Raw genomic sequence first — 18248 nt, 5'->3', positions numbered from 1 at the left:
CGGGGCTGAGGGTATGTACCAGTAGCTATGTGTTTGATCTCTCTCTATCTCGTGTTCTCTCTCGTTTTCCTCTATGGCACGATCTTGATGTATCCCGAGCTTTGCTATTGTAGTTGGATCTTATGGTGTTTCTCCCCCTCTACTCTCTTGTGATGAATTGAGTTTCCTCTTTGAAGTTATCTTATCGGATTGAGTCTTTTATGAGAACACTTGATGTATGTCTTGTCGTGATTATCTGTGGTGACAATGGGATATCATGCCACTTGATGTATGTTTTGGTGATCAACTTGCGGGTTTCGTGACATTGGGAACCTATGCATAGGGGTTGACACACGTTCTTGACTCTCCGGTAGTAGCTTTGGGGCACTCTTTGAAGTACTTTTATGTTGGTTGGATGAATCTGAGATTGTGTGATGCATATCGTATAATCATGCCCACGGATACTTGAGGTGACAATGGAGTATCTAGGTGACATTAGGGTTTTGGTTGATTTGTGTCTTAAGGTGTTATTCTAGTACGGACTCTTTTATAGATCGATCCGAAAGAATAACTTTGAGGCGGTTTCGTACCCTACCATAATCTCTACGTTTGTTCTCCGCTATTAGTGGCTTTGGAGTGACTCTTTGTTGCATGTTGAGGGTTTATCATATGATCTATCTATGTTATTATTGTTGAGAGAACTTGCACTAGTGAAAGTATGAACCCTAGGCCTTGTTTCCTATCATTGCAATACCGTTTACGCTCACTTTTGTCATTAGTTACCTTGCTGTTTTATTATTTCAGATTACAAAAACCTATATCTACTATCTATTTTGCACTTGTATCTTCATCTCTTCGCCGAACTAGTGCACCTATACAATTTACCATTGTATTGGGTGTGTTGGGGACACAAGAGACTCTTTGTTATTTGGTTGCAGGGTTGTTTGAGAGAGACCATCTTCATCCTACGCCTCCTACGGATTGATAAACCTTAGGTCATCCACTTGAGGGAAATTTGCTACTGTCCTACAAACCTGTGCACTTGCAGGCCCAACAACGTCTACAAGAAGAAGGCTGTGTAGTAGACATCAGCCCACACCCTGGCCAGGAGGGTGGGGGGCGCGCCCACCCCTACTGGGCGCGCCCCCTGTCTCCTGGGGCCCCTGGTGGCCCTCCGGTGCCCATCTTCTGCTATATGAAGGCTTTTACCCTGGAAAAAAAATCAGAGGCAAGTTTACGGGAAGAAACTCTGCCGCCATGAAGCAGAACCTTGGAGGAACCAATCTAGGGCTTCGGCAGAGCTGTTCTGCTGAGGAAACTTCCCTCCGGAAGGGGGAAATCATCACCATCGTCATCACCAACGATCCTCTCATCGGGAGGGGGTCAATCTCCATCAACATCTTCACCAGCACCATCTCCTCTCAAACCCTAGTTCATCTCTTGTATCAATCTTGTATCCAAAACCACAAATTGGTACCTGTGGGTTGCTAGTAGTGTTGATTACTCCTTGTAGTTGATGCTAATTGGTTTACTTGGTGGCAGATCAAATGTTCAGATCCTTAATGCATATTATTACTCCTCTGATTATGAACATGAATCTGCTTTGTGAGTAGTTACGTTTGTTCCTAAGGACATGGGTGAAGTCTTGCTATTAGTAGTTATGTGAATTTGGTATTTGTTCGATATTTTGATGAGATGTATGTTGTCTCTCCTCTAGTGGTGTTATGGGAACGTCGACTACATGACACTTCACCATTATTTGGGCCTAGAGGAAGGCATTGGGAAGTAATAAGTAGATGATGGGTTGCTAGAGTGACAGAAGCTTAAACCCTAGTTTATGCGTTGCTTCATAAGGGGGTGATTTGGATCCATATGTCTAATGTTGTGGTTAGGTTTACCTTAATACTTCTTTTGTAGTTGCGGATGCTTGCAATAGGGGTTAATCATAAGTGGGTTGCTTGTCCAGGTAAGGGCAGTACCCAAGGACCGGTCCACCCACATATCAAATTATCAAAGTACCGAACGTGAATCATATGAGCGTGATGAAAACTAGCTTGACGATAATTCCCATGTGTCCTCGGGAGCTCCTTTCATTATAAGAAATTGTCCAGGCTTGTCCTTTGCTACAAAAAGGATTGGGCCACCTTGCTCCACCTTATTTACTTTCATTGATTGTTATTAGTTACAATTTATCTTATCACAAAACTATCTGTTACATACAATTTCAGTGCTTGCAGAGAAAACCTTACTGAAAACCGCTTGTCATTTCCTTCTGCTCCTCGTTGGGTTCGACACTCTTACTTATCGAAAGGACTACGATAGATCCCCTACACTTGTGGGTCATCAGCATCCAGGTTCCGCTATTGGTTATTGACTAGAGAGGTGTCTCGGTCATGTCTACATAGTTCTCAAACCCGTAGGGTCCGCACGCTTAACGTTCGTTGATGATATAGTATTATATGAGTTATGTATCTTGGTGAACGAATGTTGTTCGGAGTCCCGGATGAGATCACGGACATGACGAGGAGCTCCGGAATGGTCCGGAGGTAAAGATTCATATATTGGATGGTATGGTTAGGCCAAGGGGTCAAGCCCATGAGGCTTTAGGTCGGTGCAAAAGGAGTTTTGCGGAGGCCAGGGGGCCAAACGCCGAAGACCCTGGCGTGTGGCCCTGGGCCAGACGCCAAGTCCCATGGCGTCTGGGCCAGACGCCAAGGATTGTGGTGTTTGGTCCTGCTGTCCGAGTGGGACTCTTGTCTTTCGGGCAAAACCGACTTTCAGGAGGCTTTTGCTCCAAGTTTCGACCCCAGGGCTCAACATATAAATAGAGGGGCAGGGCTAGCACCAAAGACACATCAAGAAACACCAAGCCGTGTGTCGGAAACCCCGTCCCCTCTAGTTTATCCTCTGCCATAGTTTCCGTAGTGCTTAGGCGAAGCCCTGCGAAGATTGTTCTTCACCAACACCGTTGATACGTCTCCAACGTATCTGTAATTTTCAATTGTTCCATGCTATTATATTACCCCTTTTGGATGTTTATGGGCTTTATTTTACACATTTATATCATTTTATGGGACTAACCTACTAACCGGAGGCCCAGCCCGTATTGCTGTTTTTTTGCCTATTTCAGTATTTCAAAGAAAATGAATATCAAACGGAGTCCAAACGGAATGAAACCTTTGGGAGCGTGATTTTTGGAACGAACGTGGTCCAGAGGACTTGGAGTGCAAGTCAAGGAACAATCAAGGCGGCCACGAGGGTGGAGGGCGCGCCCATCCCCTGGGCGTGCTCCCCTATCTCGTGGGCCCCTCGGGCGGCCACCGACGTACTTCTTCCTCCTATATATACCCTCGTACCCCGAAAACATCCAAGGAGCCATCAAAACACAATTTCCACCGCTGTAACCTTCTGTATCCGCGAGATGCCATCTTGGAGCCTTTGTCGGCGCTCCGCCGGAGGGGGAATCGACCATGGAGGGCTTCTACATCAACACCATAGCCCTTCCGATGAGTTGTGAGTAGTTTATCATAGACCTTCGGGTCCATAGTTATTAGCTAGATGGCTTCTTCTCTCTTTTTGGATCTCAATACCATGTTCTCCCCCTCTCTTGTGGAGATCTATTCGATGTAACTCTTTTTGCGGTGTGTTTGTCGAGATCCGATGAATTGTGGGTTTATGATCAAGTTTATCTATGAGAAATATTTGAATCTCCTCTGAATTCTTTTATGTATGATTGAGTTATCTTTGCAAGTCACTTTGAATTACCAGTTTGGTTTGGCCTACTAGATTGATCTTTCATGCAATGGGAGAAATGCTTAGCTTTGGGTTCAATCTTGCGGTGTCCTTTCCCAGTGACAGCAGGGGCAGCAAGGCACGTATTGTATTATTGCCAACGAGGATAAAAAGATGGGGTTTATATCATATTGCATGAGTTTATCCCTCTACATCATGTCATCTTTCTTAATGCGTTACTCTGTTCTTATGAACTTAATACTCTAGATGCATGCTTGATAGCGGTCGATGTGTGGAGTAATGTAGTAGATGCAGGCAGGAGTCGGTCTAGTCACGGACATGATGCCTATATACATGATCATGCCTAGATAATCTCATAATTATTCGCTTTTCTATCAATTCAGTAATTTTTCCACCCACCATAATACTTATGCTATCTTGAGAGAAGCCACTAGTGAAACCTATGGCCCCCGGGTCTATCTTTTATCATATAAGCTTTCAATCTATTTTTATTTGCATCTTTACTTTTCCAATCTATATCATAAAATACCAAAAATATATTTATCTTATCATACTATCTCTATCAGATCTCACTTTCGCAAGTGGCTGTGAAGGGATTGACAACCCCTTTATTGTGTTGGTTGCGAGTTGTTTGTTTGTTTGTGTAGGTGTGTGGGACTTTTGAGGAGCCTCCTATTGGATTGATACCTTGGTTCTCAAAAACTAAGGGAAATACTTATGCTACTATTGCTGCATCACTCTTTCCTCTTCAAGAAAAACCAACGCAAGATCAAGACATAGCAAGAAGGATTTCTGGTGCCGTTGCCGGGGAGGCTTCCACCAAGTCAAAGATTTGACCTCCCGCCAACGTGCGATTTCTGGCGCCGTTGCCGGGGAGGTCTTCGCTCAAGTCAAGACATACCAAGTACCCATCACAAACTCATCTCCCTCGCATTTACATTATTTGCCATTTGCCTCTCGTTTTCCTCTCCCCCACTTCACCCTTGCCGTTTTATTTGCCCTCTCTTTCCCAATCTTCTCCTCTCTTTTCGCTTGCCTTTTTTTGTTTGCTTGTGTGTTGGATTACTTATTGCCATGGCGCAGGATAATACCAAATTGTGTGATTTCTCCAATACCAATAATAATGATTTCCTTAGTAGTCCGATTGCTCCTCTTAATGATGTTGAGTCTTGTGAAATCAATACTACTTTGCTGAATCTTGTTATGAAAGATCAATTCGCCGGCCTTCCTAGTGAAGATGCCGCTACTCATCTAAACAACTTTGTTGATTTGTGTGATATGCAAAAGAAGAAAGATACGGATAATGATATTGTTAAATTGAAGTTATTTCCGTTTTCTCTTAGAGATCTTGCTAAAGTTTGGTTTTCTTCTTTGCCTAAAAATAGTATTGATTCTTGGAACAAGTGCAAAGATGCTTTTATCTCTAAGTACTTTCCTCCCGCTAAGATTATCACTCTTAGGAACGATATTATGAATTTTAAACAACTTGATCATGAGCATGTTGCCCAATCATGGGAAAGAATGAAATTGATGATTCGCAATTGCCCTACTCATGGTTTGAATTTATGGATGATCATACAAAAAATTTATGCCGGGTTGAACTTTGCTTCTAGAAATCTTTTAGATTCGGCCGCGGGAGGCACGTTTATGGAAATCACTTTAGGATATGCCACAAAACTTCTTGATAATGTTATGGCTAATTATTCTCAATGGCACACCGAAAGATCTTCTAGTAAAAAAGTGCATGCTATAGAAGAAATTAATGTTTTGAGTGGAAAGATGGATGAACTTATGAAGTTGTTTGCTACTAAAAATACTCCTCTTGATCCCAATGTTATGCCTTTATCTACTTTGATTGAGAATAATAATGAATCTATGGATGTGAATTTTGTTGGTACGAATAGTTTCGGAAACAATGCTTATAGAGGAAACTTTAATCCTAGACCATTACCTAGTAATTCCTCTAATAATTATGGAAATTCCTACAATAATTCTTATGGTAATTTTAATAAGATGCCCTCTGAATTTGAGAATAGTGTGAAAGAATTTATGGTGTCTCAAAAGAATTGTAATGCTTTGCTTGAAGAAAAATTGCTCAAAATTGATGAGTTGGCTAGGAACATTGATAGACTTTCGCTTGATGTTGATTCTCTTAAACTTAGATCTTCTCATCCTAAGCATGATATCAATGAGTCTCTCAAGTCCATGAGAATTTCCATTGATGAGTGCAAGGAAAGAACCGCTAGATTGCGTGCTAAGAAAGATTGCTTTGTAAAGGCGTGTTCCTCTAGTTTCAGTGAAAATAATAATGAAGATCTTAAAGTTATTGATGTGTCTCCTATTAGATCTTTGTTTTGCAATATGAATCTTAATAATAATGGGACTGGAGATGAGTCAACTTTAGTTAGAAGGCGTCCCAATAACTCGGAGTTTTTAGATCTTGATGCTAAATTTGATAAAAGTGGGATTGGAGAGGTCATGACTTTAAATAGCATTGAACCCACTATCTCGGATTTCAAGGAATTTGATTATGATAATTGCTCTTTAGAAGGTTGTATTTCCTTGTTGCAATCCGTTGTTAATTCTCCTCATGCTTATAGTCAAAATAAAGCTTTTACCAAACATATCGTTGATGCCTTGATGCAATCTTATGATGAAAAACCTATTTTGGAAGTTTCTATATCTAGAAAACTTAACGATGAGTGGGAACCTACTATAAAGATTAAAATTAAATATCATGAGTGTTTTGCTTTGTGTAATTTGGGTGCTAGTGTTTCCATGATTCCAAAAACTTTACGTGATATTCTAGGTTTCCATGATCTTGATGATTGCTCTTTAAATTTGCACCTTGCGGATTCCGCCATTAAAAAGCCAATGGGAAGGATCAATGATGTTCTCATTGTTGCAAATAGAAATTTGGTGCCCGTAGATTTTATCTTTCTTGATATAGATTGCAATCTTTCTTTGCCTATTATTCTTGGTAGACTTTTCCTTAGAACGATTGGCGCGATTATTGATATGAAGGAAGGGAATATTAGATTCCAATTTCCGTTAAGGAAGGGCATGGAGAACTTTCCAAAAAAAAGAAAATTAAATTACCTTATGAACCTATCATGCGAGCTACTTATGAATCAAGTGCCAAAGATGGCACTACTTAGATCTATCTTCGCTTTTATGCCTAGCGTTAAACGATAGCGCAAGTTGGGAGGCAACCCAATTTTATTTGTGTTTTTTGTTTTTATTAATGTTTAGTAATAAATTTTTCATCTACCTTCTGTTTACATATGTTTTCATGTTTTTATTAGTGTTTGTGCCAAGTAGAACCTATAGGATAACCTATGATGATAGTTAATTTGATTCTGCTGAAAAACAGAAACTTTGCGCTCACGAGAAAAAAATCAATAAATCACAGAAACGTGATTTTGCATTGATTCGTTTTGCTGCTGATCAATAAACAAATTTTCCAGGACTTCGTAGTTTGGTAGGATTTTTAGAGTTCCAGAAGTTTGTGTTAGTTACAGATTGCTATAAACTATTCTGTTTTTGACAGATTCTGTTTTTCGTGTGGTGTTTGCTTACTTTGATGCATCTATGGCTAGTATTAAGTGGTATGAATCATAGAGAACTTGGAATACAGTAGATTTAACACCAATATAAATAAATAATGAGTTCATTACAGTACCTTATGTGGTGGTTTTGCTTTCTTTCACTAACGGAGCTTATGAGATTTCCTGTTGAGTTTTGTGTTGTGAAGTTTTCAAGTTTTGGGTAAAGATTTGATGGACTATGGAATAAGGAGTGGCAAAAATCCTAAGCTTGGGTATGCCCATGGAACCCCAAGATATTCAAGATTATCCAAAAGCCTAAGCTTGGGGATGCCCCCGGAAGGCATCCCCTCTTTTGGTAACTTTACTTGGAGCTATATTTTTATTCGCCACATAATATGTGTTTTGCTTGGAGCGTCGTGTATGATATTAGTATTTGATTTTTAGTTTACCACAATCATACTTGATGTACACACCTTTTGGGAGAAGCCTACTTGATTAGAATTTATGAGAATACTCTATGTGCTTCACTTATATCTTTTGAGCTAGATAGTTTTTGCTCTAGTGCTTCACTTATATCTTTTAGAGCATGTCAGTGGCTTAATTTTGTAGAAATTGCTAGTCTCTCATTCTTAACTTATATTATTTTTAGAGTCTCTTAGAACAGCACGGTATTTTCTATGGTTATGAATTTGGTCCTAGAATGATGAGCATCCAAGTTGGGTATAATAAAAACTATCATAAAAGTGCATTAAACACTAGGATCAATTTGATGCTTGATAATTGTTTTGATATAGTAATGTTAGAGTCATGCTAGTGGGTAATTATGAAATTGAGAAATACTTGTGTTGAAGTTGTCAAGTCCCGTAGCATGTACGTATGGTAAAAGTTGTGTGACAAATTTGTTGCATGAGATGCTCTTTTGATTGTCTTCCTTATGAGTGGCAGTCGGGGACGAGCGATGGTCTTTTCCTACCAATCTATCCCTCTAGGGGCATGCGTAGTAGTACATTGCTTTGAGGGCTAAGTAGACTTTTGCAATAAGTATGTGAGTTTTTTACGACTAATGTGAGTCCATGGATATACGCACACTCATCCTTCCATTTAGCTAGCCTTTATTATTCCGCGCAACTTTCGCCGGTATCATGCACCATTATTTACCTTCCTCAAAACAGCCACCATACCTACCTATTATGGCATTTCCATAGACATTCTGAGATATATTGTCATGCAACTTTCCACCGTTCTGTTTATTATGACACGCTCCATCATTGTCATATTGCTCTTTGCATGATCATGTAGTTGACATCGTATTTGTGGCAAAGCCACCTTCATAATTTTCATGCATGTCGCTCTTTATTCATTGCATATCCCGGTACACCGCCGGAGGCATTCATATAGAGTCATGTCTTGTTCTAGCTTTGAGTTGTAATTCTTGAGTTGTAAATCAATAAAAGTGTGATGATCTTCATTATTAGAGCATTGTCCCAGTGAGGAAAGGATGATGAAGACTATGATTCCCCCACAAGTCGGGATGAGACTTTGGACTTTACAAAAAAGAAAAAAAAGGCCAAAAAAAGGCCAAAAAAAAAGAAAAGAAAAAAAGGAAAAAAGGAACAGAAAAAAAATAAACAAATAAAATGAGAGAAAAAGAGAGAAGGGACAATGTTACTATCTCTTTTCCACACTTGTGCTTCAAAGTAGCACCATGATCTTCATGATAGAGAGTCTCCTATGTTGTCACTTTCATATACTAGTGGGGATTTTTCATTATAGAACTTGACTTGTATATTCCAATGATGGGCTTCCTCAAAATGCCCTAGGTCTTCGTGATCAAGCGAGTTGGATGCACACCCACTTAATTTCTTTTGTTGAGATTTCATACATTTATAGCTCTAGTACATCCGTTGCATGGCAATCCCTACTCACTCACATTGATATCTATTAATGGGCATCTCCATAGCCCGTTGATACGCCTAGTTGATGTGAGACTATCTTCTCCCTTTTTGTCCTTACAACCACCACCATATACCACCATAGTGCTATGTCCATGGCTTGCGCTCATGTATTGCGTAAGAGTTGAAAAAAAGCTGAAGCGCGTTAAAAAGTATGAACCAATTGCTCGGCTCGTCATCGGGGTTGTACATGATGGGAGTATTTTGTGTAATGAAAATGAAGCATGGCCTAACTATATGATTTTGTAGGGATAAGCTTTCTTTGGCTATGGTATTTTGATAGGACATGATTATTTGTTAGTATGCTTCGAAGTATTATTATTTTTATGTTTTATAAGCTTTTATCTTGAATCATTTGGATCTGAACAATCATGCCACAATAAAGAAAATTACATTGAGAATTATGCTAGGTAGCATTACAAATCAAAAATTCTGTTTTTATCATTTACCTACTCGAGGACGAGCAGGAATTAAGCTTGGGGATTCTTGATACGTATCCAACGTATCAATAATTCTTTATTGTTCCATGCTATTATATTACCTCTTTTGGATGTTTATGGGCTTTATTTTACACATTTATATCATTTTTTGGGACTAACCTACTAACCGGAGGCCCAGCCCGTATTGTTTTTTTCTTGCCTATTTCAGTATTTCGAAGAAAATGAATATCAAACGGAGTCCAAACGGAATGAAACCTTCGGGAGCATGATTTTTGGAACGAACGTGATCCAGAGGACTTGGAGTGCAAGTCAAGGAACAATTGAGGCGGCCACGAGGGTCGAGGGCGCGCCCACCCCCCTGGGCGCGCCCCCTATCTCGTGGGCCCCTCGGGCAGCCACCGACGTGCTTCTTCCTCCTATATGTACCCTCGTACCCCGAAAACATCCAAGGAGCGTGTGTTTGTCGAGATCCGATGATTTGTGGGTTTATGATCAAGTTTATCTGTGAGAAATATTTGAATCTCCTCTGAATTCTTTTATGTATGATTGAGTTATCTTTGCAAGTCTCTTCGAATTATCAGTTTGATTTGGCCTACTAGATTGATCTTTCTTGCAATGGGAGAAGTGCTTAGCTTTGGGTTCAATCTTGCGGTGTCCTTTCCCAGTGACAGCAGGGGCAGCAAGGCATGTATTGTATTGTTGCCATCGAGGATAAAAAGATGGGGTTTATATCATATTGCATGAGTTTATCCCTCTACATCATGTCATCTTTCTTAATGCGTTACTCTGTTCTTATGAACTTAATACTCTAGATGCATGCTGGATAGCGGTCGATGTGTGGAGTAATAGTAGTAGATGCAGGTAGGAGTCGGTCTACTTGTCACGGACGTGATGCCTATATACAGGATCATGCCTAGATAATCTCATAATTATTCGCTTTTCTATCAATTGCTCGATAGTAATTTTTCCACCCCCCGTAATACTTATGCTATCTTGAGAGAAGCCACTAGTGAAACCTATGGCCCCTGGGTCTATCTTTTATCATATAAGCTTTCAATCTACTTTTATTTGCATCTTTACTTTTCCAATCTATATCATAAAATACCAAAAATATATTTACCTTATCATACTATCTCTATCAGATCTCACTTTTGCAAGTGGCTGTGAAGGGATTGACAACCCCTTTATTGCGTTGGTTGCGAGTTCCTTGTTTGTTTGTGTAGGTGCGTGGGACTTTTGAGGAGCCTCCTACTGGATTGATACCTTGGTTCTCAAAAACTAAGGGAAATACTTACGCTACTATTGCTGCATCACCCTTTCCTCTTCAAGGAAAACCAACGCAAGCTCAAGACGTAGCAACCGCCACCACGCCGTCGTGCTGCCGAAACTCATCTACTACTTCGCCCGTCTTGCTGGATCAAGAAGGTGAGGATGTCATCGAGCTGAATGTGTGCTGAACGCGGAGGTGCCGTACATTCGGTACTTGACCAGGGCGGATCGTGAAGGTGTACGACTACATCAACCGCGTTGATAAACGCTTCCGCTTAGCAATTTTCAAGGGTATGAAGATACACTCTCCCTCTCGTTTCTATGCATCACCATGATCTTGCGTGTGCGTAGGAATTATTTTGAAATTACTACGTTCCCCAACAACCTCGACCCGTGTCGCCTGTCGCTGAAGAGACTTCAGCCATGACACCACTGGTCGGGTCTCCGTCGCCGCCGCCACCATCTACCGGCGATGCAGCCCCCGGGCATACTATGGTCACACGTCATCGTGATCATACACGCAAGGCCCAGACGTACACGAATGGCACTATTCGGTACGACACTTGTCGGCGCGCCTTCTTTGCCGCACCAACCTCTCATCGGGATGCTCTTGGTGAACCAGCTTGGCGTGCCGCCATGTCTGAGGAATTCGCTGCTCTTCGTCACACGAACACATGGGTGTTGGTTCCTCGGCCTCCTGGTGTTAATATTGTGGGCTGCAAGTGGATTTTTAAGACCAAGCATCGCCCTGATGGTTCTGTCAACAAGCATAAAGCTCGCCTTGTTGCTCGTGGTTTTACTCAACAGCAAGGGATCGACTATGGAGATACTTTCAGCCTCATGGTGAAGCCTACCACAGTTCGCCTGGTTCTCTCTCTTACAGTATCCCGAGGGTGGAGCCTTCGACAGGTTGACGTGAGTAATGCCTTTCTCCATGATTTTCTGGCCGAAGATGTCTACATATAGCAGCCCCCTGGTTTTGAGGATGCTCGTAATCCCTCCCATGTGTGCAAACTCCAGCGGTCCATCTACGGGCTCAATCAGTCGCCGCGTGCCTGGTATGATCGCATGAGTAAGCGTCTCTCACAACTTGGTTTTGTTGCCTCCAAGGTTGATGCTTCCTTGTTCATCTTCTCCCATGGTGCTATTCAGATATACATGCTGGTGTATGCTGATGATATTGTGATTGTTGGTTCTACACCTATTGTGGTTGATCGCCTTGTGCAGTCCTTGTCTGCGAGTTTTCCCATCAAGGACTTGGGTAGGCTAGAGTACTTCCTTGGATTGGAAGCATCCTTTCATTTAGGGGGCATGACATTGACGCAGAAGAAGTATGCACTTGATCTGCTTCATCGCGTCAACATGGAGAACTGCAAGTCCACTTCCACTCCACTAGCTAGATCCGAGAGCCTCTCACGCCACAGTGGTGCATTGCTGAGTACTGATGACTCTTTTAGGTATCGTAGTGTGGTTGGAGCACCCCAGTATTTGACACTCACCCGTCCAGATATCTCGTTTGCTGTGAACAAAGTGTGTCAGTTTCTGTCCCAGCCTACGGAAATTCGTTGGGAAGCAGTTAAGCGTATCCTGAGGTATGTCAAAGGTACGCTAGACACAGGACTACGCATTCATAAGCCCCATTTTACTAGAGTCAGCATATTCTCCAATGCAGACTGGGCAGGTTGTGTTGATGACAGGCGTTCCACATGTGGATTTGCTGTGTTTGTTGGACCCAATCTTATATCTTGGAGTTCAAAGAAGCAGCCTACAATCTCGAGATCTAGCACTGAGGCAGAGTACAAGGCATTGGCAAATGGCACGGCTGAAGCTATTTGGTTAGACTCGTTCTCACAGAACTTGGAGTTACACAGCATCGCACACCTATATTGTGGTGCGACAATTTAGGGGCAACTTATCTGACGGCAAACCCAGTGTTTCATGGTCGGACCAAACACATTGAGATCGACTTTCACTTTGTGAGGGAACGAGTAGCAGCAGGTGCACTGGAGGTCAGGTTTATCTCAACAGGTGATCAGCTAGCGGATGTATTTACTAAACCCGCTACCTATCAGATGCTAGACCGCTTCAGGACCAATCTGAATCTTGTATCTAGTTCAGATTGAGGGGGCATGTAAAATAGGGTCGAGTTTGCATATATTGTATTTATACGTGTATATGTATGTAACCTGATCATCTATATATAGTAAGACGTGAGGTGGATATATCACCCACACAAAACCCTAAACTTACCTCTCTAACTAACACTTAACACTAAGCTGCACTTCTTAGTGTTCAGGGTTTAGGGCCATATCAAATCTCCGCTTCCCTCTAATTTTCCCGGGGCAACAGAGAGATGATTTTCATATCTCTTTGGGAGCAAAGAAAGTCTTTGGTTAGGTTTTGGTATCATGGTGACATCGCCCCTATGGTGATGACATTGTTATCTTGCACAAAAGTCCTCTGGCTCTGATCCCATCTCGACAACACTTGGTATGGCAGTGTTGCCTAGGAGCTTGATATTTTGTCCCCTCGATGTTCATGGATGATTGGGTGATTCTTTGATGCCCGTCGGCATGACTTTGTGGCCATCATCAACGACATTGCCTTCCTCAACAATCTGCTCTTTCAAGCACTTTTTAGCAATATCGTCGGCTTGGCCTGACGACACTGGTGTTGTTGACTGCCTAGATCGGTGTGGTTCCCCCGCTAACATGCTTCATGTGATTGCCAATCTTCATTGTATGCAATCATCTAATGTGGTGAGTCAACAAGATTTAGTCCTCTGCATGTCTTTTGCAAGTGCTTCCTTTTTTAGAAAAGGAGGATGAGCCCCGGCCTCTGCATCTGGGCGATGCATACGGCCACTTTATTAATTATTCTCATAAGACCTTACAAAGTAATACAACAGTAAGACTAAAGCCGCCGTCTAAGCATCTCTATCCAGCTGATGAAGGGGCGCAGATAGCCTGGGCCTAATACCAAGACATCGCAGCCAAACCTAACATCTAAGACCTGAGAACCCATTTAGGACGCATGCCGGGCATGGGTCTCACCGGTCCGGCGTGCACTCAGATGCCGCCGCCGCCAACTGCCACCGCTCCATCTTCAGAACTGTACTGATGCATCAACCTTGCTTGGTCAAGCTATCGTCGACGCCACCACGGCGCCAAACGGCACCTCCTCCCTACGCGCAAACAGCTGAGCACATCACGGTCACCACTGATACACCTTAGCGCCATGCTGCCAGGTATCACCAGCCGACACAGCTTGAAGTCATTGGAAGATCTGTCATGCATAGCACCTGCCGACCAGGCATGACAAAGCATAGCACCTGTCGGTCAGGCATGACTTGACATCACCACCGATGCTCCGTGCAAGACGAAGCCGCTCCACCTCCTGCCTCTGACATCCAGCGCTGCTCCGCAAACGATGCTCCCAAGAGAGAAACGATACCGCAGTGCTGCCATCGTCCGATCTGGAACACCAGATCCTAGGGTTTCCCCCCGGAGCAGCACGAGTGGGTCGACAATAGTTACACGACTATGCCTTCATCAAGGTAACGGCGAGAACGCCGCCATCGCCTGTCGTCGGCTCGGTCACCGGCAACCATGTCTCCCCTACTCGCAGCTGGGACAAGATGATGGATCTCGAGATCCGATCACCAAGCCTCTGGCCGGCCATCTCGGGAAGAAGACGACCACCACGTCCACCAGTGTCACCACGTCGGGCACGCGTCGCTGCCGGCACCCCCATGGTGCCTAGAGGCCGACAAGCCCCAACGATTCCCATGCCTTGCCAGCCGCCATGGCCCAGACCCCGGCACCAGCAGATCCAGATCGGATCGGGGTCCAGGGCCCCAAGCCCCAACCGCCGCGGAGGCAGCACCACTGGACGGTGCCTAGCCCACCAGCTCGCCGCCGAGTCATCGCCGGGCTCCGCCGCGCCACGCCGCCAAGCCGCCGCCGGGATAACTTGCGCCGCCACTAGAGAAGCCGCAGTCGCCGCGCGTTGGAGAGGCCTCAAGGCGCAGCTGCCCCGCCGCCAGGCAGGGGCGCCGCCACCCAGCACGCCCTCCGCCGCGCCGCTGGGCCCCGACCAGCCCAGCGCCGTCCCACGCCGCGCTGTCCCGCGCCGGACGCCAACCGCGAGGAGAGGGGCAAGATCCCCGCCGCCACCAACGCCGGCTGGTCTTTGCCCGGCGGCGCTGTGCGGTGGCGGCGGGGGGAGAGATCGATGAGGGAGGACGAGGGGCGGCGGGTAGGGTTTTCCCCGAGGACGCTCGCAGGAGCGGCTCGCTTTGCAAGTGCTTCCTAGTTGAATTTCTTTAATGTTGCCCATCATTGGCAAGAGTTATGGTGGCACAACGACAACGAGTACAATTGTGGCTTTGCGAGAATTTTAAGGCTTAAGGATCTTAGTTGTTTTCCCTCTTTCTTTTGTTTTTCTTTATATATTTGTGGATTCAAACTACCCCTTATCTGCTTGTACTCGATGTTCATTTTATCTAAATAAGCAGGATTAATAGAAACCAATTACATGCTAGGCTGGGCAAAAATCGAAACAAAAATGGAAGGGCAAAAACGAAATGGGAATCTGGTGTTGCAGTATGCAACTCGGTCGTCGCCTCGTCCAAGAGGCATAGATATTTGCCGATGATGCTTTGTCTGACTATATATAGTTAGTCACCTTGACAAGCTTTCTGTGCCTTGCCTTGCAGCATGCAAAGTAAAAGGTCCATATAATTAAGATGAGGCCTTCTGTGGCTCTCTCGCCATGAGAATTACAATACTAAGAACGAATCAAGACTTGGAATGCTCGGTCGAAAGTTATTGTATCTTATGTAACTGTCTTTTAAAGAAGCAAAACAAGACAACATCTGCAAAGTGCCCATTGTGGAGGAAGTATCACATGGAAACCACTCACTCAGTGGAAACATGGAAACTCATGCGTGGTCGTTGGATATGAAAAATCTAGGGGTGCTTCACCCACCAACACATTCCGTATATTTCACAAAAGCTTAGATCCTTTGTGCAAAATAACAACTACTCCCTCCGTTCGGAATTACGTGTCTCGAAAATGGATGTATCTAGAACTAAAATACGTCTAGATACAACCATTTCTACGACAAGTAATTTCGAACGGAGGGAGTAGCACTGTGGGTGCTTGTATGCAAAAAACGCAAGGTTCAATAAGCTACCACGTTTTAGATCTGGCGGCTCATGTTTGGATTTCTATGTTTCCACGGAGTCACTGGTTTTCACGGGATACTTTCTTGTCCATTGTGTTTCTTCTACATCGCATGTAGAAGAAACACAACGGACAAGAAAGTATCCATTTTCTTAGGGTTTTTTCGGCTTCTTAAACGAGTTTTTATGACGTTTTGGTTTTTCACCGGTCTTCCTTAACTTTTAGACAAAAAAAATTTGGGAAACTTTTTTTTCACGAAAAAATGCATTTTCTTTTTTCACCATTTCACAAGAGTCATGGTTTTGCTTCTGCGAGAGGCACTGTTTTGTTTCGCGAAAGTCACGGTCGTGCCTCTCGAAAACGAAAAAAAATATATCGTTTTTTGTTTTTTTTCTTCCGCGGGAGGCATGGTTGTGCTTCCACGAGAGGCACGGTCGTGCCTCTCGAAAACCGGAAAAAAACGTGTTTTCTGTTTTTTCACCTTCCGTGAGAGGCACGACTTTGCTTCCGGGAGCCGTGCATCTCGGAAACAAAAAAAACACGTTTTCTGTTCTTTTCTTTTCTTTCGCGAGAGATACGATTTTGCTTCCGTGAAAGGCATAGTTGTGTTTTCGCGAGAGGGACGGCCATACCTTCTAAAAACGAAAAAAAACGTGTTTTCTCTTCTTCTGTTTTCTTCCTTGAGAGGCACGGTTGTGATTTCAAGGGAGGCACGGACGTGCCTCTTTCGGAAAGGAAAAAAAACCTTGCTCCCGGTTCGGTTTTTCGTCCTTTTTTCCGTGAAAAAAAAGTTCGTCAAAACCTATCAACATGGGATCTAGTTTTGAAGATCTCGACGTGAGGAATTCAACGGTGAAAAAAGTTCAAGATTTGGACACACAGTTTAAGAGATAAAATATTTTGAATAAACGGATCTACGGAAAAGAAAAAACTCCCAAGTCACAAAGGTGGGAGTGATCTTTGCAATGAGTACTACTCCTACTCAATTAGTGATTTTGTCTCTCTCTTCAGGATTTTTCTAACTTTTTTTAGAGAGCAACTAGTTAACGAGCGCCCCTTCGGGAGCCTCGCAACAATCAGCGCCACTTGGTGCGCTCTCAGCTGCCCGCCACGTGTCGCGCTCTGGGCGCTCCCTCCGGATTTGTTTTTTTATTTTTCCCACATGTTTTCTGCTTTTTAAATGGTTTTTTCTAGTTTTTTTGACGTTTCGGTTTTTTACCGGTCTTCCTTAGCTTTTGGGTCAAAAAACAATTTTTTTTTAAAAAAAATTGCGCGAAAAAGACGCATTTTTTTCACAAGAGTCACGATTTTGCTTCCACAAAAAGCACGGCTGTGCTTTCGCGAGAGTCACAGCCGTGCCTTTCAGAAACGAAAAATACGCGTTTTCTGTTTTTTCCTTTCGTGAGAGGCACGGTTTGGCTTTCGCGAGAGGCACAATTGTACTTTCGCGAGAGTCACGACCATGCCTTTCGAAAAATAAAAAAAGTGTTTTCTGTTTTTTTTTTCGCGTGAGGCACGATTTTACTTTTGCGAGAGGCATGGGTGTGCTTCGCGAGAATCACGGTCGTGCCTTTCGGAAATGAGAAAAAACATTTTTTTTGTTTTTTTTCTTCCATGAGAGGCACGGTTTTGCTTTTGCGAGAGACACGGTTGTATTTTCTTGAGAGTCACGGACGTGCCTCTCGAAAACGAAAAAACGCGTTTTCTGTTTTTTTTCTTCCGCAGGAGGCACGATTTTGTTTCCGTGAGAGGCACGGTTGTACTTTCGTGAGAGTCACGACCGTGCCTCTCGAAAACAAAAAAAAAAACGTGTTTTGTATTTATTTCCTTTCGCGAGAGGCACGGTTTTGCTTCGCGAGAGTCACGGTTGTGCTTTCACGAGAGGCACGGACGTGCCTCTTTCAGAAAGGAAAAAAAATCGTGCTCCCGGTCGGTTTTTCCGTCGGCTTTTTTCGTGAAAAAAAGTTCATCAAAACCTATCAACATGACATCTAATTTTGAAGATCTCGACGCGAGGAATCCAACGGTGAAAGCGGTTCAAGATTTGGACGCACAGTTTGAGAGATAAAACATTTTAAATAAACAAATCTAACAAAAAAAGAAAAACTCTCAAATTGTGA

The 18248-nt window shown here is 43.3% G+C and overlaps 1 protein-coding gene across 1 annotated transcript in view; it reads right to left on the bottom strand.

Annotated features, from left to right (window-relative positions):
* The window catches only part of LOC123115062 (formin-like protein 5), a 30383-nt gene extending 18979 nt beyond the window's left edge, over window positions 1–11404 (bottom strand). The window contains exon 1 of the mRNA XM_044536347.1: window positions 11327–11404. Within this exon, the coding sequence (XP_044392282.1) occupies window positions 11327–11404 (78 nt within the window). The remainder of the gene's footprint in view (window positions 1–11326) is intronic.
* Between the last annotated feature and the right edge of the window lie 6844 nt (window positions 11405–18248).

Source organism: Triticum aestivum, chromosome 5B, assembly GCF_018294505.1.
Source record: "Triticum aestivum cultivar Chinese Spring chromosome 5B, IWGSC CS RefSeq v2.1, whole genome shotgun sequence".
NCBI classification, from domain to species: Eukaryota; Viridiplantae; Streptophyta; class Magnoliopsida; order Poales; family Poaceae; genus Triticum; species Triticum aestivum.
The sequence above is the reverse complement of the archived record's forward strand: the minus strand, read 5'-3'. Positions and strand labels throughout refer to the sequence as shown.